The 22,813-nt window shown below is 39.8% G+C and overlaps 1 protein-coding gene across 1 annotated transcript in view; it reads right to left on the reverse strand.

The window, feature by feature from the left end:
* CNTNAP2 (contactin associated protein 2) overlaps positions 1–22,813 on the reverse strand; it is a 1,324,851-nt gene that overhangs the window by 667,241 nt on the left and 634,797 nt on the right. The window contains exon 12 of the mRNA XM_008697394.2: positions 7,383–7,502. Coding sequence (XP_008695616.2) covers positions 7,383–7,502 — 120 coding nt within the window. The remainder of the gene's footprint in view (positions 1–7,382; positions 7,503–22,813) is intronic.

The following is a 22,813-nucleotide window of genomic DNA, read 5'->3' on the forward strand; positions in this document are numbered from 1 at the left end:
TGAGAGCAATCCACAGCCAACAGCTAGTAACAAAATGGGGCTCTCAGTCTTAAAACCACGAGGAACTGAATTCTGTCAACAACCCGAATGAACATGGAAGAGGATCCTAAGCCTCAGAGGCGATCACAGCCCAGCTGACCCCTTCATTTCAGCCTGGGAGACCCTGAGCAGGGGACGGGCTCACCTGTGCAGACTGTGACTGGCGCTAACAGTGAGATAATAAATTGTAAGCTGCGAAGAAAATGAATATGCTAGAGAAGGAACTGCTTTGCTTTGCTGGAGGGTAGGGTATACAAGCAGGAATGGTGGGGGAGGTTCATGATACTTCCCACCAGGACCCACGCACACCACGCAGAGACTCATTTCCTTGCTGCCGGCACTTCACTACTGAAACTTCTGAGAAGCATAATAATAAATAAAATGATATTACTGAGCGCAAGTGGTTAGGAACTTGAGTAACAAGCTCTCTATAAATATTAGATTAAAAAGACATGAACAGCTTTTACCATTATAGAGGATAATAGAATTTGATCAGCTAAATCCCAGGGCTTTATAAAGCACAAATTATGTAAACAAGCTTAATGGCTTCTTGATAAAACTACAAAACTAGTGCTAGGAAGAATACAGGAGGTGTTCCTTATTTGGACTTCAAACTTCACATGCTGCAGCACAGATGCTTACTGAAATTTTAAAAAATTAAACATGAATGCAAAAAGAGTTATAAAGAACAAGAATTGGAGTACAGAATATTAAGAAAAATACTGTTTTTGATTTACAGATAAGGAGTAAGTTTCCAAGGATAATGGCTGAATCTAGCTTTATTTGTTATTGTTATTATTAATCCTCGGGCAGAAAGAACCAAACAAAGCTTTAAATATGAAAGTTCGAGGTTTCTAGGAAAAGATGCTGGCAAACATCTTAAAATAGAAATAGAAGCTTACATGTTTAAAAAAAAATGTACCGATAACAGAGGTAAATACTCAAAATATAGGATCGTTCCTGTTCACGACAATTGTATTTACAATAGCAAATTCTCAGAGAGAGGATGAAAGTGGAGAAGGAGGGTAACAATGAGCACGTTTTTGTGCCCTAAGACTTAAAGAAGAAAACCAGGCTTTGGCTTGCGTACAATGATGTATCCTTCCACGGGGGAGTCAGTGAATACATTCTCTGCTCAGTACCAACTCCACAGTACTTTGGATGCTGCCATTTAGGGCACCCCCTAATTTCCAAGTGCCGTAGCCCTGAACTGCAGAGTCAAAAGAATTGCAGAATAGGAGACCTGCCTCGTGATACAAAATGAAGAGTGCCAATTCATGTCAAACTTGGTCAAGAGATGAGTAAATTCAAGCTTATTCGAGATAAGAGGATTCCGTCTCTAGATTATTTGACTGCAGGTATACTGTGATATTTTTCTTTCGTGTTCCATGGTAATAAAAGAATTTTTTATTTTCTCTATCTTTTTTTTTTTTTTCTTTTTAGAATGGGAGGCAGCATAGAGATCCTCCTATTCCAACTCCTACACTTCATTTACGAGGAACCCGGAAACCCCGACACAGAGATTAACTGATGCGCTCAAAGCCCCACAGGGAATCTTTGCAGTGCCTGCTATGGGCCACCTGGACCAGGCTGAGTGACAGGCACATCCCTTCGCTCATCTGCCCTTGGCCTCCTGTGCTCCACCTCACGCAATTACCCACGGCAGAAACCCGGCAATCATTTTCAGCTCTCATCTCACCAGCCACAGCCTGGCCAACTCAACTTCCTAAATATCCATGAACTCAAGCCCCTCCTTTACCTGACTTCCACCACCTTAAATCTCAGTTTTGATGCCTGGATCACAATAGGGGTTTTCTCCCTCGTGTCCCTGTTCTACATCTGGGTCTCCTTTGGAGAATCCCATTCACAGCTCCCAAAGTCATGCTTTAAAAATACAGTTTCACCACAAGCTTGCTATTCCCTCAGGACCACGTGTGAACTGCTTTGCATGCCATACAAAGGATATTTTTTCTTCTCCCCTTTTCCAGGCTCCGCAACACCCACCTGTTCTTCAAGACTCGGCTCATGAGTCCACTGTTTTTGTGGGAGATTTTGCTGGTCCTGAGTCTAGGGTAGCTGTCTATTCTACGGTTTCCTAAAGTTATCTACACAGGCCCTTTGGGAGGTTGGTCACTTTCAGACATTCAAGCATCCTGCTTGCTGGCACTTGCCATACTTGTGTGCATTGCCTCGTTGGTTACAGACATTTGCACTGATTCGAAGTCACTCTCTATCCTCAGAACGTTTTATCGTTCTCTAGTACCCAAGCAGTCACTTCAACCTCCATATGGATGGCCCAGTCTTCCCCAAATGCTCTTTGACACTCTTCCTCCACTTACGCTCAATTACATCCTCCCACACACTGACACACCATTTCATCACCAGAGACCTGATCTCTATTGAGTTCCCAAGGGCTCATTCCCGAGATGCCTTTTCCCTGTTTACATCAACCCCTAAGCGATATTATCACTTCTCATATATTCATATGCTAACAATTAGCACATTTCTATCTCTAACCCACATATCCTTTTCGAGGTTTTATCCAATTGCAAAACTGGTATCTCAATTTAGATGGTATATAGCACCTCACATTTAACTATGCCAAAACTGACTTCTTGAATGTTCTCTAAATCTGTTCTTCCCTTAATTTTCCATATCTCCCAATGGTACTGTAATTCACCCAGTTATTCAATCCATATCTTAGGGAGCTATTCTTGATAACTGTCTTTAGGCATCCTCACCCAATCTGTCATCTATCCTGACAATTCTAGCTTCAGAACAGATCTAAGGTGCGTCTCTATCTCATCACTTAAACTGTCACCACTCTAGTTCAAGGAGGAGATGATGTCTCCCTGGACTTTGACAAAAACTCCAGAACTGGTCTCAGTGTTTCCACTCTGCCACTCATGCCCACACCCGCGCCCCTCCCCGCCCCCAATTGTAGTTCTAAACAAGACCCTCTCATTCTTCTGCTTAAAACCTCTCCATGGATCCCCACCTGTGCACTGAAAAATAACTAAAAACATAAAAACCAGCTTTTTGCCATGCTACCCTTCTTTCTGGCCTGGTGTGCTCTGGCCTTGCCCATCTGGCAACTTCTCTTGGGCCTCCTCTCTGAGGCTCCCCAAGCTCCAGGCTCCAGCCACGGGGGTTTCAGCTTCTTGGACTGAAACAATCTATTTCATGCCCTGGGGAGTTCACTTATAGGGCTCATTTCCCCTCCTCACCTCCTTGAGTGCTTTGTCTCTTTTCATAGATTTTGGCTAAAAGGTTGCTTCTAGAGAGAGGCGTTATCTAAAATCCAGCACCCAAAATAAATCACTCCTCAGAATTCCATTACTTTCCTTTATAGAAAAATTACTTATTTGTCTCCTTTTTTAACATGTGTTTTATTATTAGTTGTGAAGGCATTTAGTGTATCCACTTATTCTCACATGGCATAGTTCCTGATGCATAGTGGATATACAAATAAAAAAAACTGGAAAAAATGATCCTAGAGGTATGCTTAAGCATACCTTTTTCCCATTAAGACTGGGGAAAAAATCACAATCTTTGGGATTTTTCTGGTATATACTATATATTTTTAATTAAAAATTTTCCTTGCTGTAATGTAGATGCAACATGCAGTTGGGAGGTCTCTTGTACCCTTCATTCACTTCCCCCGGTGGTGCCACCATGCAAAACTACAGTGCAGCGTCACAACCGGGATATTGCTGCTGGTACAGCCAGTCAGGACCCTAAACACTTCCACCACAAGCGTCCCACCACAAGCGTCCCTCACGTTGCCCTTCTATTACCATGCCCACTTCGCTCCCACCCCTCCTTAACCGCCGGCTGCCATTAATCTACTCTCCATTTCTATAATTTTGTCATTTCAAGAATGTTATATAAATGAAAATCAGACAGTATGTAGTCTTTTGAGACTGGATTTTTTTCACTCAGCATAATTCTCTGGAGATTTCTTTATTTTTATTGCACTGGATCAATGGTTCATTGTTTTTTATGGTCGAAGAGTATTCCATGGTATGGATGTACCAAGTCTGTCTAACCATGCACCTGTCGAAGGCACCTGGGTCCTTTCTAGTTTCCGGCTATTATAAATAAGCCTGCAATGCTCATCTGCGTACGGGTTTCTGTGTGACTCTGTCTCCATTCCCCTGGAGTAAATGCCCGGCAGTGCAATTGCAGAATCACGTAGGAGGTGCGGGTTGAGTTTTTAAAGTAACTATTATTGGGAATTGGGCATGAAAATAAGGATGATTTGCAAGAGGCATTATGAAGAAGAAATTGAGAATATAACAAAAACAGCTGAGATGAACAAAAGATATCAACAGGTTGAAATTGTGGACCTAACTAAACAATAAAATATTCTAAAAGGGACACACTTCAAATCCTCCCTTATGATTCAATACGAAACACAGTGAGGATAAGGGGTACGTTACTTATTTGATAATGTTAAACAAACAAAACTTGGAGACATCAGTTGACAGTAGTGTGGTCATGATTTGGAGGAACTTCTTGTCCAAAAATCAAGGGAGACTCCCTTCTTGTCAGGCCCTAAATTAATTGTGTCTTCATTTCCCCTTTTTTTTATCTTTTAAATTAGTAATTGAATTGAAAGTTTAGGATTCCAAAGAATAGATCTAAATCAGAAGTAATTTTCAACAGTGTCTTTAGTTTCTACCTAAATCTACATCAGATATTACCTGTCAGTGAGGTCCCCTTCCTTGTATTTTTCACTATGTCTGTCAAGTTTAAAGCTCTCCCCCACCCCACCCCATGTGTAGAAAGAAAAAAAGGCTCCCAAGACATTGCTTCTTCCCCAGAGAAAATGTCCTGCTCCCATTTTTAAAATATGTGATATATTCAACAGTGATAACACCCAATTACATTTGGGCCACTGAGAAGTGGGACAGCTTTATTCTTTAATAGGAATGTTATGAGGTAAAGTGCACATATACTTTCTCATAACACAGAGTGATAGAAATATCAAGACTTCATAGAATTGCTCATGCTGTCACTCCTTCCTCTTCTTCAACAAATGTCTCTTGGAACTGCAACAGCCCAAACCAAGCTATGTGGTACCATACTGTCCTAATGATGTCAAGTTCATGTTCTTTCCGGTGAAGGAAGGGTTGATGGGTGGTAAAAGGCCAAAGAATGCCTGCTGGCCTTCAGTGTCCCTGACACACTGATGTTCATATCTATCTTGAATGATAAAAGAAAAAATATTCTACCTGCAGAAAGTGGTACTGTACTCTTCTTCACTGTCCAGACTGCATTTAGAGTATTGGCTTAGACGATAATCACATTTTTTATGCATTAGGAGAAACAAAAATCAAGATTCTTATAGATTAAATTAAATTCTCGCAGATTATATTTTAGTTCAACTAAGATTAAAATGAAGATACACAAGAAAGTATCTGAGCGCACTGACAAGTCCAACAACCAATAAACTCTGAGATCAAGCTTGCTGGTAAATGGGTTTCTTCTCTGGGACACACTTAGAGTTCTTGGCATGGAAGGATATTTTTGGGAGGTTAACTCCCATGCTACCTTCTATACTATATTTTTGGGAGTTTAACTCCCATGCTACCTTCTATACTATACTCCCATCCTCATCATTCCCCCTTCTGTTCTGGGCCATGCATGGCTTCCTCGTGTTGTTGGAAGTTCTCCACGGGGTATGCTTACCAACAACGCTGTTCAGGGTTCTCCCTTCGAGCAGCACAATCCTACTTCCACTCTGCACCTATGTCGGGGAATGTCACTGGAAAGACATGACTGCTGATTGACCTGTGAGCTGAACCCAGGCACTCTGAGGCTTCTCGTCCCTTCCCCTGTCCTTAGAATGGGGTTCCACTTGCCTTTTTCTCTCCCGGAGGTTGCTCCAAGGACACAGACTTGTGATGGTGTGCGGTGTTGAGGATACACCTGAACCCAGGTGAGGCCTCTTTATATACTGTTAAGATTATGCTGCCATCAAGGCAAGCCTCATCTGTAGGTTCTCTGTGCTTATTAAAATTGCTGCCTACCACCCGGAGTGGTCTCTTTCTTGGGTCTCTCCCTGCCCTCTGAGTAGAGGGGCTGGTTTCAGATCATACCTGGGAAGCTCCCTGGAGGGTTGTGAACCAACAAACCGCTGAATCAAAGTCTTTAGCATAGAGACAATAAGTATGTGTGGAAAACAAGAACAAAAAACCCCATAAATGATTCTAAAGCACTGCCTGATTCAAGAACCACAAGCTCCCCAATTTGTGTTTGAATCTTACTTAAATAATGTAAGCAAGATATTTAACTCTCTGATCCTTTAAAAAAAAAAAATACCTTACTCCCAGGTAACCTTTACTGAAAGTTTATCATGTGTCAGACAATATGGGAAGAACCATATGTATATTATTTTATTTTATTTACATAAGAATGCTATGTGGTAGATATTATTAATCCATTTTACAGATAAACATACTGAGACTTACTGGGTTTAATAAAGTTAATAAGGTGCCCATGATTATATACCTGGTGACTGATGGAGCTAGGATACAAACCCAGGTAGTCTGAGTAAAGAGTTTATCCCGATAGCTGACACATAGTGGACAGATCATGTAGTAATTGTCACAAACAGCGTCACATCATCATTACTGTTATAATCAAATGCTGACCCTCTCCTGGAGCCAGTGAATAATACATGCCTCACACTCTTCTACTTTGAAGACATTACTAAATGTCTGATGGAGAATCTGCTCTTAGAGATCCATACATCTTACACATTGTGGGAATTTACAAGAACCCACAATTTCATTTCATAATCCTGAAATTTAATATGGAAGTGAAGAAAAACTAGGTTCTCTTCTGATGTAGAAAATTCCAGATACATATTGTGAAAGCTGTGGGTACTGCCAGAATGGGATTTCAGTCCCCCAAAAAGCCTCCTTCTGTAACTACAGGCCCCAGGGAAGATCGGGAGGGGTCCATAAGCCTCCCCGACACGGACAGTGTGGACAGTCGAGCAGTGATACTAAGTTCCTCAGCAGAGGTTACTGGTGGAGGCTGCTCCACAGGTCAGCTCTTCCTACGGACTTCCCTCTTCAATTTCACTTCCTGGGTTTTTCCCCTATATATTCATATTTTTAAAATGTTAATTATGTATTATTCAAGTCAAAGTTAGAAGTTAGAAGATTTCATTGCTTTAGAAATACATTTCACCATTTTACTTAACAAATCCAATAATACTTAGCTTCTTACATGTTGTGATAAGAGCATGGCAGAGAAGAAACAGACTCGAGTGGTACTGTTCACACTCAACATAGAGAAATGTTCATGAAACATAAATATGGCATAGTTACCTGTCATGTTGCAGTAGACTTTCAGAGGCCCCAGAGGTCCACTGCCATCAGGATCTATCCAGTAGTAATTTGACGTCTGGCCCAGGTGTTTGTATGCTTCACAGGAAGGCTCATAGATCGCTAGAAGAGAACAGCCGAGATGAGCACAGTGCAGAGCAAATGGCTCCCCAGATGGGTGCCCCACCACATCCACCACTGCCAGCGCCGCTGAGCAGTATATCCTCCTACTAGAGCGAGTCTTCTTTTTCTCTACATTTAAATTCATGATTTGGTTCTTAATCTATAAGTATTTCTGACCTAACAAAGATGGCAAATTCCTGCTATGGCTTTATAGTTGGGGAAAGGTCTAAAACAATCAATAAATTGTTAAATAAATGTAATGTTTGTTGCATTAGGGCTTAGGATCATTGAAAACATATTTAATCTGTCATTTTTACAGATATCATCTCCTTATTGTAACGGACTTTATTTTGAAAGGCCATAAATATTGGCTGTTTTGCTGGGCTATCAACTAAGAGAAAAATCTCTCCTCTCCCTCTCCCTCTCTCTCTCTCTCTCTCTCACACACACACACACACACATACACACACACACTTTTTTTGCATAGATAGTATACATTTCCCTCAAACAGCATGAGATTTCTAATCTTCCTTTATTTCAGGAAAAAGGAAAGAATGTCCCTGCTTCGTTTTGTTACAGGTATTTTAATTACATTACACCCAGTTTGTGTAGAAGGCTGACATCAATGTAATTAAATTTTAGGTTCTTTTCCATTGTTTTTCTTTTTGTTCCCATGCTCCTGACACATTTCTTTTTCTCACAGAGACTGCACCTGTTTTCTGAAGTACAAAATGGACATTTGCATATCTCCTTTGTTGTTACAACTTCTAGAATACTACTGGGAAGACTTTTAAAAACACCTCCACAGCGACATTTATGATGACTTTGAAAGATCACTTTACAAAACTGAGAACTATTTCTGGTAAAGAGCTATCATCGGATGCAAACGTCATCGAGTCTTTCGGTAAAGAGCACGGCAATTCACGCTGTCATCTGTTGTTCATTAATGGCAGGTCCGATTCTGGGACCTCTCTTTTCCACCTTCCGCTTCCATGTTCTCTGTGCCTCCATTTGGCTGCCCATAGTTTCCTCTCTCTCCAAAGAGGTTAGACCTCAAATTCAATTTCATGTCAACAACAACATACTAGGCTAAAACAATTCTCAAATTCTTTGTTCTACTTAATCCTCTTTTCCTCCCTTCCTTCCTTTGGCAAATACTGAGTGCCTACAATGTGCTGAGCAGGGGATTAGGAAACGCAAATACAGATGGGAGCACCACAGATTAAGGACCAGTAGGGTTTGTTCACTAATTATTTTGGTATTACTCATGCATAAGGTGCCTCTGGAAGGGGATGCAGATGGAAAGCTAGGCAGAGCTCACGCATCTTTCATCCAAGTGTGATGATTAATATGCCCGATTTCAATCTCTCAAGTCTCTTATTTGGATAATAAGCTATGGTTGCTCTAATTTTGAATGCCATGCCAAGTAACGTATTGCAATAAAGGACAGTGAGGAAGATTTTTAAACTCTAAGCAGGAAGATGCTATAATAAGATGTAGGTTTTAGAAAGAAAACTCCTGTAGAAAAACAATAGATTTTAGAGAAGTGATTCAGAAATTCATGGGCACACATAGCATGACACTGCCATAGGCCAGGTGAAGGATGACTAGTTCCATATCAGAGTGTGAGGAAGGATGAAGCAGATAGAACCAATTCACGTGTTTTTAAAATCAACTAGAGATGGAGACCAGGTGGGTGTAGGTAGTTAGGAAGAAAGAGAGTTCAGAATGACCTAAACTCCCAATTTCTAACCGCCTTACTAATCTTTGCAACCTTTCTCCAGATAATTACAATTTTTGTGTGTGGCTCAAAATGATCCAGAATCAAGTTAAAATTCTAAAGTTTCCTTTTAGTTCTTTTGGGCAATCTGCTTTTAAAAGCTTTCACATTTCTTTTTTAAATACTTAATCATGAGTCACTCTCTTTTCCCCTGCAAACACCCCATTTTCCTTATCACCCAGTATTGGTTTACAACAATCACACTATGAACTGGCTGTCCTACCTAAGTATCTCTTCACTTCTCACCAAATTATGCTTTTCAGCCAATGTTAGTCTAGCCCTAAAACCTTACTTTCATTATATAAAAATATGTGATGATTTTTTAGTACACATGATATTATACCCCAGATCACCATCTATGCATACAAGACCTTCCATATTCCTAACAGATGTTTCCTGGTTTGGGTGACCTGCCCACATAAACTTGCACACTGGTCAGCACCTTTTCTGGGGGTCAACTTTATCTGCAACACCCTACAAACCTCTTAATCTATTAACTTTCTCTATCAGAGTTAACTATTAAGGCAGGAGTGCTAAGAAACAGGGCTCTGCAATCAAACAGCCTTGGGTTGAAATTCTGACTCCACAAAGTACTACTTACATAACACTGGCAAAGTTCCCTAATCTCCTTTAGCCTCATCTGGAGAATAGGTATCAGGTATTTACAATGTAGTAATGAGAATTGGAGGACATAACAATACCCATTGCTAACCACTTTGTCTGGGCCATGGTAAACATTTAATAGGTGGAATTTTTATGATCAATGTAATAATTATTAATTAGGTCCTACTCACAGTCCTCCTTTCTGAAGGAGATCCTCCCTAGTCAATATACCCATCTTTCTGTACAGTATAGGGCATTCGTTGCTCTTTTCATGTACTATAATACCTGATTATAGTCAGTTTAGGATTTGATTGACTGTTGTTAATTGAATTTCATATATGAAAATTTTATTTCCTAACAAGACTGTGAGTTATCTTGAGGGGAGGGTCTAGAATAACTATTTTTCTTTTCTACTCCATATAATCTAACATGGGAGATTTGTTTTTAAGATTTTACTTATTTATTTCAGAGAAAGAGAGAGGGCACAGGGAGGGGAGGTAAGAAGGAGAGGGAGAAAGGGTCTTTAGGGAGACTCCACACTGAGCAGGGAGCCTGACGTGGGGCCCGATCTCAGGACCCTATCTCAGGATCCCATGATCACGATGTGAGCTGAAAGCAAGGGTCAGATGCTTAACAGACAGTGCCATCCAGGCGCCCCAAACATGGCAGGTGTTTAAGAAGAGCCGTCAGAACTGATGAAAGCATGATCTGATGGTAAGAAGTGGAGGTAACTCCTCCAGGTCTAAGCAAGCATATAAACACCCTAGAGAGGGCTACAGACCTTAACTCAAGTAACTGACTAAGAGCAAGTGTTGACGGCTTGTAGACGAGGGAAATCTGTGTGCGCCAGAAGCTCTTCTCTTTTTCTTCAAAGTGGGGCAGTTACTCTGTTCGACATTCACCTACGACAGGCCTACTAGCTGCTTCTGCCTCATCAACACAAAAGGGAAACCAAGTATTTCAGTCCAAACAGTATTATGTGTGAAAATCACCTGGAGCTTGTTAAGACAGGGATTCCTGGGCCTCACCCCAAAGATTCTGATTCAGCAGAGAATGTGCAGTTCTAACAAGCTCCCAAGTGATCCTGCTGCTGGTGCTGTTGGTGCTGACTGCGGTGGGAGAGGTACAGCTCTAACCCTGGAAAGAAGTTAACTCTGGAAGGGCAGGCTAATTCTTTATTTAGATTAAGATATAAGTAGGAAAAAGGTAGGACACCAAAAGGCAACACAATTTTATTTTATTATTTTTTTTAATTTATTTATTTTTAAAGATTTTATTTATTTATTTGACAGAGATAGAGACAGCCAGCGAGAGAGGGAACACAAGCAGGGGGAGTGGGAGAGGAAGAAGCAGGCTCATAGTGGAGGAGCCCGATGTGGGGCTCGATCCCGTAACGCCGGGATCACGCCCTGAGCCGAAGGCAGACGCTTAACCGCTGTGCCACCCAGGAGCCCCGGCAACACAATTTTTAAATAAAGTAAGGCCGGACTGCCACCTCACTTCACTCAAAAGAATGAAAAGGGACTGGGATACAAAACCCTAAATAAAAATACACGTGAAAAGAAATATACTTGGATGAAGGCACCCACACAGTAACAGTGGTTATCTTTGAGCAGTAAGGTTATGGATGATTTAAAGCTTCATACTGTTCTGTGTTTTCCATATTACTTTACAGTGTGCATAAGTTATGTTATGATTAAAAATACACTTGAGAAATACACATTTGGAATAATGGCACGGAGGTAAAATGGCAAGGACATTTGGATATAATGAAATTGCATTAGTTTCATAACTGAATAAGGAATTAAGAGATTTTCATTCGTATCTCCTTCCTGTCATTTACAACGTGGAAACTCCCCTTAACTTTTAGTTTTCTCAGCTGTGAAATGAAGGCAACACTATCTCCTTCACCTAAGTTATCGTGATGATTAAATGAAATCATACACACTTTGTAAACTAAAAGCATTGAGTATATTGACAGTTTAATGCAGAGAATGAGCTAACCAAAGCATTTATCCTGCATGCCTCAGCCAGTTAGCTCTGGACCCGGCGGGGGGGAGGGGGCTTAGCTGGCTTGCAGAATTTGTACACATTAAGCCTGAGGAAATGACAGCGCCCAAGGGCTAAGGCAGCAGCCAGTGAAGAAGAAGTGTGTGAGCCATCATCAGTGATGGAGTTTTGCTAGTACACTGCTGAAAAACAGAGAGGCAATTGGGTTGATGGGGAAATAAACAGACTCATCAAGGCCATTGATTTATTGGAAAAGTAATTTTTCTCTGCTGAGACTTCTAGTCCCAAATAAAAGGTCTCATATTATTGTACATATTCGTAAATAAATCTCAGATGTTCAGAAATACTACTACTGAACACATCAGACTGAATTTCATAGCATGTATAACTCCCGAAGATGGGGGAATCCTAAGTATGTTCTTCATTTTTAGTAAATGAGTGTCGTCCGTGTGACATCATACTAGGTACAACGGAAAATGACAAAGGACTGCTGTGTTAGTTTCACAGGGCTGAGGTAACAAATAACCAAACCTTAATGCACTGTAACAACACAAACTCATTATCTTACAGTTCTAGAGGTTAGAAGTTTGAGGTGGGTTTCACTGGGCTAAAGTCAAGGTGTCTGTAGGGCTGTGCTCCTTCTGAAAACCCTCGGGGAAAATCCATTTTCTCACCTGGCTCAGCTTCTAGACTCCACCCGCATTCCCTGCTCATCATCCCTGTCCCATTTCTCTACCTTCAAAGCCAGTCCTTCCCACACTCCATTGCTCCAATTCTCTCACTTACCTGTCACGTCTCTTTCTCTGTTTTAAGGAGCCCTCTGATCACATTAGGCCCACCCAGATCATCCAGGACAATCTCACGTGATGGGCCTTCACTTAATCATACAGTCCCTTTGCCATAGATGGTAACATATTTATGGGTTCCACAGATCAGGACAAGGACAACTTGGGGAGGGCATAATTCTGCTTATCACAACTATATAAAAATATGACTGCTCTACTTAATGAACAGATGTTATTAAGCATCAAATGTGTTCCTAGTGTTGTTAAACAAAAGAAGTATTAAGCAGAATAATAAAGATGGAGGCATAAAGTCAAAGGTTGGTACTGAACTTTAAAGGTCCTTATGGCCCTGGGCTTACAACCATCAGTAGGACACCAAACAACACGTGCATGCTCTGCCTTCCCAGCCCCAACCAAGGATGAGGAGAAATGCTCCCCTGCTCAGGTGCAGATGCAGCACGAGGCATCTGAAGGATCGCCAACTCGCGGGCAGAGGGAAGAGCCAGAGGTTGAAGGGTAAAGGTGTGCAACCGGCCTCATGTGCTGGGAGACGAAGCACAGTTAAGGAAGGGTCAGAGCATGGACAGAATATAAAGGAGGAACTCCACCCAAGAAGAACTCTCAAGTCTGAATTTCTGCAAAAAGTGGGAACAGAAAGAGGGCCAGAAAACAACAACAACAAAACGGCAATACATTTCGTGAGCTGATTTGAGTGACTTTTTAAGTATTTCGGGGCAGTGGTATTTATAAAACTAAACTACAGGGAAAGGAACTACTTGGTGGAATTGGGTGGTGACCACAAGATTATAGGAATTTGAACATGGAAGCCAAAATAGAATGAAAATTGATAGAGACTGTTAAATTCGTGAGGAGGTTTTTGTTAGGATGTGTGAGACAGAATCACTTTTTTAAAAAAAATCTGGCTATTTCTAATTATCAAAAGAACTTACACTTTTTGCTGAATTTTGAAAAAGGAGCAAATAATACAAAAGAGAAAGATAATGTCTTGTTTTCTTGCCCCCAGGGAGCAAATTTGGGTGAGCTTGTGTTTCCTTCTCTTTTTGAATGCCAGGCCCCTCTTCTTAAGGGCTCACAATCCAGAATACACAATGGCCATGTCTATTAGCAGTTGTCAGGCACTCATTACCACCTCTATGCCACCACGAAGTGAGCTCTAAATTTTCATGGTCAATCTTAGATTCTTGAGAATCTACAAGCAACAACTTTGCCTGTGAAGTCTAGCCCTGGCTAGACTCTGATTTAAAGTAAAACAAGAAGAAAAAATAGTTTCTTATATGGCCAAAATCACTTTCCATTACTTTATTTGTATTTTTATTAACATTTATTAATATTTTATTAATATTTGGAAAATTTACTTTCAAATGTACATTGGAATGATCTTTCAAATCTTCTGTATGGTATACAGTTATGAGTGTGGCCCATTTATTGTCATCATTTTTCTGTTAATTTATATTAGCTACACTATAAATGAAGACTAAAATCTGTGTTCTTTCATATTTGTCTTCCCTGTTTTTGTCTTATAGCTTTGAATATGTAGTTTTTGATGAATAAATATATTTTATTAAATATATTAAGATTTCCCCTTTAAAAACTTTCCACAGCTCTTAAGTATATAATATTATCCTCCATTTATGACAAAAAGATCTTGAATACCATGCTAAGTAGTGGTTAAGACACACACATATGATTAAAACACTAAGGTACCTGGGAATGGAGAAGAAAGCACAGATCTGTGATTCCATACCATGGCTTCTATTTTCACATAAACACTGGCAATTTAAAAAGGATGTTGTTGTGGTTTAAATATATCCCCCACAAAAGATGTTGAAGTTCTAGTCCCCAGTACCTGGGATGGTGACCTTATTTGGAAATAAGGTATTGAAGATAGTTAAGTTGAGATGAGATCACTGCAATAGGCCTAATCCAAATTGACTTATAGAAAGGGGCCATTTGGACATAGAAATAGATACCTACAAGGGAAGACAATATAAAGACATAGGAAGAATATCAACCACAAGCAAAAGAAAGTCTGAGGTCACCAGAAAGAAGCTACTACAGAAGTATGAAACAGACTCTCCCTTGCAGGCCTCAGAAGGAATCAACCTTGCAGATACCTTGATTTTGGATTTCTAGCCTCCAAAACTGTAAAGGCAATACATTTCTGTTAAGTCATCTTGTTTATGGTTCTTTATTACAGCAGTCCTGGGAAACTAATACAGACACATAGTGCCAGGTAACTGGCCCAAGCTGGAGCTTTCCCAACTTAGAGATGATGTGGAGGCCTCTCCACCATGCTCTACTACTTTAATTTTAAGAGAGAACTCTCTTCCAGATAAAATAATTATTTTTGGCTCACATGTGTAAGGTCTTATGCTGCGTGCTCTGAATAGTACAAAGCAACAGTTCTCCAGAGCTCTGCTGATGCTGATGAGCTGAGGAAGGCTCTCTTTGACCCTTTCTACACCTCATGATTTGAGATAGGCGTGTGAGCATATGGCATATATCCTTCCTGTTATTACCTTCTAAAGCATATGGATCTCTAGAAGTGGCCAAGGATGAAACGTGTTAGAAAATTAATCACGAGTCAAAAATGAACACATACATAAAGGTTATCTTTGGAATATCGTAAGTAGTCTTTTCCTGATTGCCCAGAAAGGGAAAAGTTCACTTCTAATGATTTGATATAAAACTGGAAAGACACATAAAATAATTTTATAGCTCATTTGCTAGTAAATGCTGTAACATGACATTTTGGGTATTGATAGTTTATGAATCTCTTCACTTTCCTGCTCTCTTATAGCAGAGGGACCACATACTACAGACCAAGAACAAGACACTAACAGGGGAGACTGGCTTCCTGGAGACTCTACTCTTGAATTAATAAAGAAGTCTTTTAATGGAAAATGTGGATGTGCCACAAAATGATAAATAGCTATTCTAAGCCCTTGAAAGGGGCCTGGAGCATATGTGAATTGGTGATATTCAGAATAGGACGGTCTCTGGGACCCTCCTTATGCTGATGCCTTTTAATCACTAAGTCACCTTCTGATCTTAATGTGTCTTTCAAAAATAAGTTTATCTACTGGAATGAGATATTTCTTATTTGAAACAATGAAACTGATTTTCTGATCTTAATCAGGCTCAAATGAACTTGGTTGGAGAACCTATTTTTCCCAGAATCTCATTATCCCTGTTAAGGTAACTACTTGTCCACAACCAAGCCGGAAATCCAGAGAGAGGAGGCGGCAGTGGCCTTGAGACCTCCCCCCTGTGAAAGCTCCCTAATTCTAAGACCATGCAATTATTTTTAATTAGCACAATGTAAGCTGCACAATACCTAGGTCCTCATTAATACTTGAATATTAACCTCACACGTTCTCTATCACTTTGGATTTTTTTTTTTTTTTAAAGCTTGAATGAATGCCCTGAGTAAACTACATTATATCCCGGAGGAGCTATTGTCTCATAATTGGCACACAGCAAATGGTGGTGGTAGAGAGAGTGTGGGTTTAAAAACAGATATTCTGCATGCTAATATTATGTCATGATCTTTCCATGAGTGCAATTTCTGTATGAGATGTTACTCATTATCATCCTCTAATGGGTTCTTTCACCTGTCCAAGTCTCAAGGGAAAAGGGTAATTTAGACGGAAAAAAAAGGAAAAAGTTTTGATTTCTTGTTAATAAATCAACAGCTTATATTTCTCTTACCTAACAAGTCCTTCAAGAAAATTTTGGAGATCAGGGTAAAATCTACATTTACTTTTTCATTTTTACTCTCTCTTTTACCCATATCCATCCCATTTCTGCCTTTTGTTTGATTCTTACCAAGTCTTTCCATTCTTGGTATTGGCTCCAAGGCACTACTCTAAAGAAAACAATAATCCCAAACTTGGCAATGTTAGTCACAAAACCACAGCTCTTTCTCTCCGTGTCATCAGGACTGCCATATTCCCATACTTGATACTGTGTGACCTTTACTCCACAAAACATAAAACTGACTTTTTTCATGACTCAGTCTGGAGAAGCTCTATTAGTATTTTCTTCATTATTACTTTTAGGTTACAGAAGACTAAGACGAGGGGGGAAAACCTATAAAACCAAATAGGCATGCTACAAACACATGCTTTCTCATTTTAATAGGTCTCTACAGCAAAGCTCAACAACCCTATTGATCACTAGCTTAGATCCTACAGACACGGACTACGTGGTCTCTTCTCCATCTACTCAATCCTCTATTCTCATCTCTAACCTCATCACTCTCATTTTCACTCTGTCCCAATAATGAGACTAAGAACATCGATCCAAATCTGTTAACACCTGCATTTTGCTCCTTCACTGTAACCTACACAGGTCCTTTCCCTTTCCCATTGCTAATTAATTAATTAATTAATTAATTTTTGGATATCTACTAATGTGGTACTAGATCTGGTGCTATGCCTTATACTAGAAATAAGTAAAATGAATGAATCATAGATCCTGGCTCTGAGGACTCAGTTTGCTGTCTAATGTACGGGGTAGATGTGTGGAGAAATAAAATACTGTATAATTGGCTGAATGTTATTTTTAAAAAAGATATAAACAAAGTACCCAAAAACGTTAGATAAGGAATTGGACAACTTAGGACACCCTGGTAAGGCTTCATTTGTGAAGTCACTTGGAGCTGAGTCTTAAAGGATGAGTAGGAGTTTGCCAGGAAGAGAAGAGAAGGACTCTTCTTTACTACTTCTTTCCAATGCCATGTTATTTCATGCCAGTCTTCTGACACTTAAGAGAATTACTTCCTTGATTTTCCTTCTCTTTTTTTCCCCATTAGCTCTATCTTCTTTGTTAATTAGCACCTGTCTCCTCTAACTTGGGTAATGGAGGGGGGAAAATGCATTCTGTCCTCTACTCCTGTTTATCAATCCAACCTAAGGGAACTTCTCTTTTTCAGCATTTACACCTGAACCCCCTCAAGTCAGAAAGTTATCACTTCTGCCTCCCTTTCGAGAATGCCACTGATGACTATGCTGACTTTGACTAAGTCCTCCTCCTCTGTGATGTCAGTAGCCTTGGGCACTATTGACCATTCCCTCACTGAAACTTATTCTTCTCTGACTTTCTGTGTCCTCACACTGGCCTTTAGAGAGAGCTGGTCTCTGAGGCTTGTCCTCAGTGCTCTGTCCCTGCCATCTGCACAGAAGATGAGTTCACTACTGCAAGACTTTTTACCTAAAGAAAGGCAGAGTCACAACTGGGACACAGGAATTCTAGCTACAGAATCTCTGCTCATAAGCTATGCTGGATTTATACTAATCTCATCATTATATTTTTACTATTTTTCATATTTATATTTACTACTTTTACCATTTATACTCTTATCATCATTCTCAAGAAAAAAGCATATTTTGTCCTTGTTGTTGGAAGATAGTTTGGAAAAGAGGGTGTGTTTTACTAAAGTAAAGTTTCCTGGAGGAAGAACAGATCTTTAATTTATATCTGTGTGTGTATGTGTGCTGAGGAAAAACAATGGAGTGAGAAATTCTCCAACTGTTTTTAGCTAAACAAGACTCAGTTTAACAAAAAAACAAATCTGGCTCTGATTAGGAAGTACTAATTCCTTTGCAAACTTCAGTCATTTTGGGTAAAATTGTCCTTGCAATTCAAATAAAAACATAACTATATTTTATACTACTTTACAGTTAAAAAATGTTTTACTATTGTTTATCTAATTTAATGAATGAGGTAGTATGACTGATTTTAAATGCCAAATGAAGCTGCTGGAATTTAATGAGAAAATAAACTACTGAAAAATACGAGTATTGAAACTCGAAAATGAAATAGATACACTTTGTCCCCCAATGAATCATACCTCCCTCCATTCATGCTCTTGCATTGCCTCCACCCCCACCCCCCGCCACTGATTCTGGATCTGATTACATGACTTGCTTTGGTTAAGGAGACATTAGCAAACATGACATGAGCTTAGGTCTACAACGCTGTTGGCCATTTGAGCTTATCTTCTCTTGCTCTTGAGAACACTTCTGCTCCCATGAGAAGAAACCTGAGCTAGCTCACTGGAGACACATGGCCCCATTGAGAGAAAGATTAACCATAAGACTTGTGAGTAAGGCCATCCAGCCCCAGGTGAGCTGTCATTTGGCTGCACCTGCTTGAATTACCCCTTGTGAGACCAGCAAAAGGAATGTCTAACATGTTGCTAACTGTTATCATGGGCAGATAAAATTATTGTTCTTTGAAGCCTCTGAGTTTTAGGTAGGTTTTTGAGGCTGCAAGATAATGGAGACATGTCTCAAAGACATGTCTTCTTGGCTTTGATTATTTTACTAAGATGGGATCATAAATGTACAACCCAATCTATTCAACAATTGCCTATTGAAGGTCTTCGCTTTGTTTCTAGGTTTTGCTTCCCTGGCCGTACTGCAGTGAGTATCCCTGAAGTGTACCTGATTCGCAGTAGACAGACTTCTGGGTGAGGAGTCAGGGCTGACGTCATAAGGTACAGACAGTGCTCAGGGCCCAGGAGAGCTTTAAGGACCTGGCAGGTGTTTTAATCTTTAACTTCTTTTAAAATTAGAGGGAAAATGAATAGGAATAAGATAATAATGAATCCATTCTGGATTATAGTCATCTTTACATCAACACAGTTATAAAGTATATTTTATATTTTCTATGTGTGTGTATTTAGTGCAGGAAAAAAAAATCCATACAGGTAAAAAGTTCCAAGGGCCCATGAAAGTCTTACTGTGGCCCTGGAAATAGGTCTTGTACTTTTTATTTCAATAGATATTTCAGGATTGCTTTCTGAAAGTCTGTAACAATTGCCATTTTTACCAGAAATTTGAAGGAAGGTATCCTTTCAACTTCTTCCCATCAGCAGTAGGTATTATCACTCACTGGTTGCCGCTCTGAAGGATGTGAAGTGGCCACTCACTGCTGCTTAATTTGCACTTCTCTCCCCACGGAGGCTTGGAATTTTTTCCTTAAGTTTACTGGCCATGCAGACATGCTCTTCTGCAGACTGCCCATTCATCATCTTTGTGCAGTTTCTATTTATCTGAACTCTTTGCCTCTGCCATAACTGTTGCAGACATTACTTGCCAATTAATTATCTGTAGAGTGCCATTATCTGTAGCACGTGTACCACACACAAGTTTTGTATTTTTACATGGTCTAGATTGCCTGCCTCGGTTAAGATGTCACCCCAAAGCCTCCTTTGCACATGGACTCTCCCCAGTTTTCTTCCAGGATTTTCAGTATTTTATTTTTTACATAGACGTCTTTGATCCCAGTTAGCTTTACATCTAAACTTTAAGTAATAATTATCATTATTGTATTTATTGTCATAAACCTGAGAAAGAAGACAGATATGGTGGGCTGAACACAGAATGGGAAGAAGGGAGTCTGCGTAGTGTCTCTGGAGTGATTTTCTATTATAAAAAGAAAGAAGTGAGTTAAATCATGTGTTTTCAAACGGGGTCCCCTGGAATCCTGAAGCTCACAGTGGTTCTTTGGAGACTTACATAAAAAAGAGAAGATGATTCCCTAAACAGTAAGGATTTAAGCTTCATACAAATCCTGTCAATTACTAGTGCATTTCATGTGTCAAGACTTCACCTATGATTTTATTTGAGGAGGGAAAACGTCTTGGGAAAAAAACCCTCAAATACCCTGGATTAGATCACCCTTATCATTATTATATGATTTTAGAAAAGAAAGAGAAGGAAAAAGAAGAGAAAGAACAAAAGTGGGGAAAAGCTTCTGTATTGATCTTTATAACAATGGTATGAGGTAGGTATCCTTATCTTCAGAGGCAGATCCAGGTTTTTCAGGGCCTGAAGTTAATATATTTTAGAGGTTTTCTTTAAGAAAAAAGAATATTCAAATACAAATGAGAATGTAGCTATGAAAATGGGCTGGGGGAGTGCACTTATAAGTCATTCCTAGACCAGGATGCTAACAATGACTTAATAATCTACAGAAATGGTTGCAGACCGCATAAATACTGTCACTGAATCCAAAACTACTACAGTAGTAGTATCTGCAAAACTCAACTTCCCCTCAGCCAGACACCAAAAATGCTGGAGGCTGCAGCAAAGGAGGTCGTTTGGAGTAAGAAGAGACTGGGCTCCTCGCAACTAAGACACACTGTACGCTTTGTGTGAGCAGTGAGCCTACACAAGTGAGGGCTCTGAAGCCTGCGCTCTACCAGCTTCAGAGTGAATTCCCAGTTTACCACAGAAGAAACTAAGGCTCAGAGAGATTTAGCAATTTACCAAAGTCACACAGCTTGTCAGTGAGTGTAAGCTTGGACTCCAACAAGTGCTCCAGCCCAGGTTATGACACTTCTGCTGTCCAGCACGGACTCCTAGTGTCCTGTCTGCTTTTTAACCTTTGAAGAGCTAAATGTCTCACTGAACAAACTGTTAATTTAAAAAGAAGAAGAGGAGGAGGAGAAGGAGGGAGGAGGAGGAGGAAGAGAGGAGGAGGTAACAAGGAGGAGAGGAGGAGGAAGAGGAGACAAGGAGAAGAGAGGAGGGAGGAGGAGACAAGGAGGAGACAGGAGGAGGAGGAAGGAAAAAAGATACCTATTTCCTTTAAATGATAAAGTGCATGGTAGGTGGGGAAGCATTCTTACTGATAAATGAGTTTTGATAATTAGGCTTTTAGAGTGTTGGGCTACAGCCATTGTACCAGGGAATTGCAATTAGACATCACTTCTGTGCTAAGGCCATTTCGAAAATGAAGATATCCATGGGGAAAACACTTGATAGTCGTTTTCCACTCTTAGGGTTTCAAAGCCCATATGTACCCGAGTCCCCTGAAATTCTGAAGAAGCTTCATAAGGAGATGCCATGAAGCTGGCTCTCCGTCACAGGTATGCCCATTATCAGGGCTACAACTGTATTATCCTGCTTGATTTTTCTATCACCCACTCAGTTGCTGGATGATTTCATCTAAATCGCCAGTGATTAAGTAAGATACCATATACACAGTACCTAGCATTTCTCCATCTCTTTTCCCTTGGCAAACACAGAAAGGCCAAACTCATTTTAATCATTAAACACAATATAAGAAGGATGGAAAATATTCTTTTAAAAAGTTCTACGCGTTTCAAGATCAAATAGAAATATATTGAGTGTAACCAAAGTTCTGAATAATTCATGCTCTGCTCGCCTTACCTTACTGTGCACAACTGAAAATTGGCCATATTGATTTCTTGCCCAATATACAGTGAAACCTCATTTATCTGACATCATTTGGGAATGAGCTGTTCATAGAGACACAGAATTGTAAAGCTTGAGAAGACCTTGGAGGCATCTAATCTATTTCCCTCATTGTAAATAATTATAATAATTATAACAACAATAGCTACTTGAGCTGTTACCATACGTCATATCCTTTGTTGAGTTGCTTGCATGGGATATGCCATCGGTTTTTCATAGTATTCCTATGAGGTGCGTGTTATTTTTTTTTTTTTTCATTTTACAAACAAAAAACCTGAGGCTTAGAGAGATAAAATAATTAAAGGCTACATAGCTTCAAAGTACTGAGGCCAGGATTGAATTTAAGCCCATGGCCTCTGTTTTTAGCCACTGTATTATGCTAGCTCTAAGAGTCAAAGGTAGCAGAGGTCTTGCTCACCCAAAGTCACTCACTTACTCAGTATCAATTACTAGACCAGAACTTAAGACTCCTGACTACCTGTTATCACATTGCCTCTATCATTAATGATACCTCCTTATCATTAAACTTGAACATAATTGGATCTTTAACACAAATGAACTGATGAACTATTTTCATTCCTTTAAGCATGAAAACTCATTTTATTTTAAACATTTTCAGTGAAAATCGTTCTGAAAGTTATTGTAGTTGTCTGCCTCCTTAATCATACTACATTAAATATAATTGCTATTTCTTGCTGACTCAGTTTTCATAATTAGGTACATCAATCATTGGATTATGTTGTAACAACAGGATACCCTCACCAAATGATTCCAGCAAACTTTGCTTCATTGACTTGTTGGTTTCCCTTTTTATAAGCTAGGAATCCTTACCGTGTTATGACTAGGGATGCCATGCTGCAAAATCTCACTGCACTTCTTGTC

This window comes from Ursus maritimus, unplaced genomic scaffold, assembly GCF_017311325.1.
Source record: "Ursus maritimus isolate PB19 unplaced genomic scaffold, ASM1731132v1 scaffold_3, whole genome shotgun sequence".
Taxonomy (NCBI): Eukaryota; Metazoa; Chordata; class Mammalia; order Carnivora; family Ursidae; genus Ursus; species Ursus maritimus.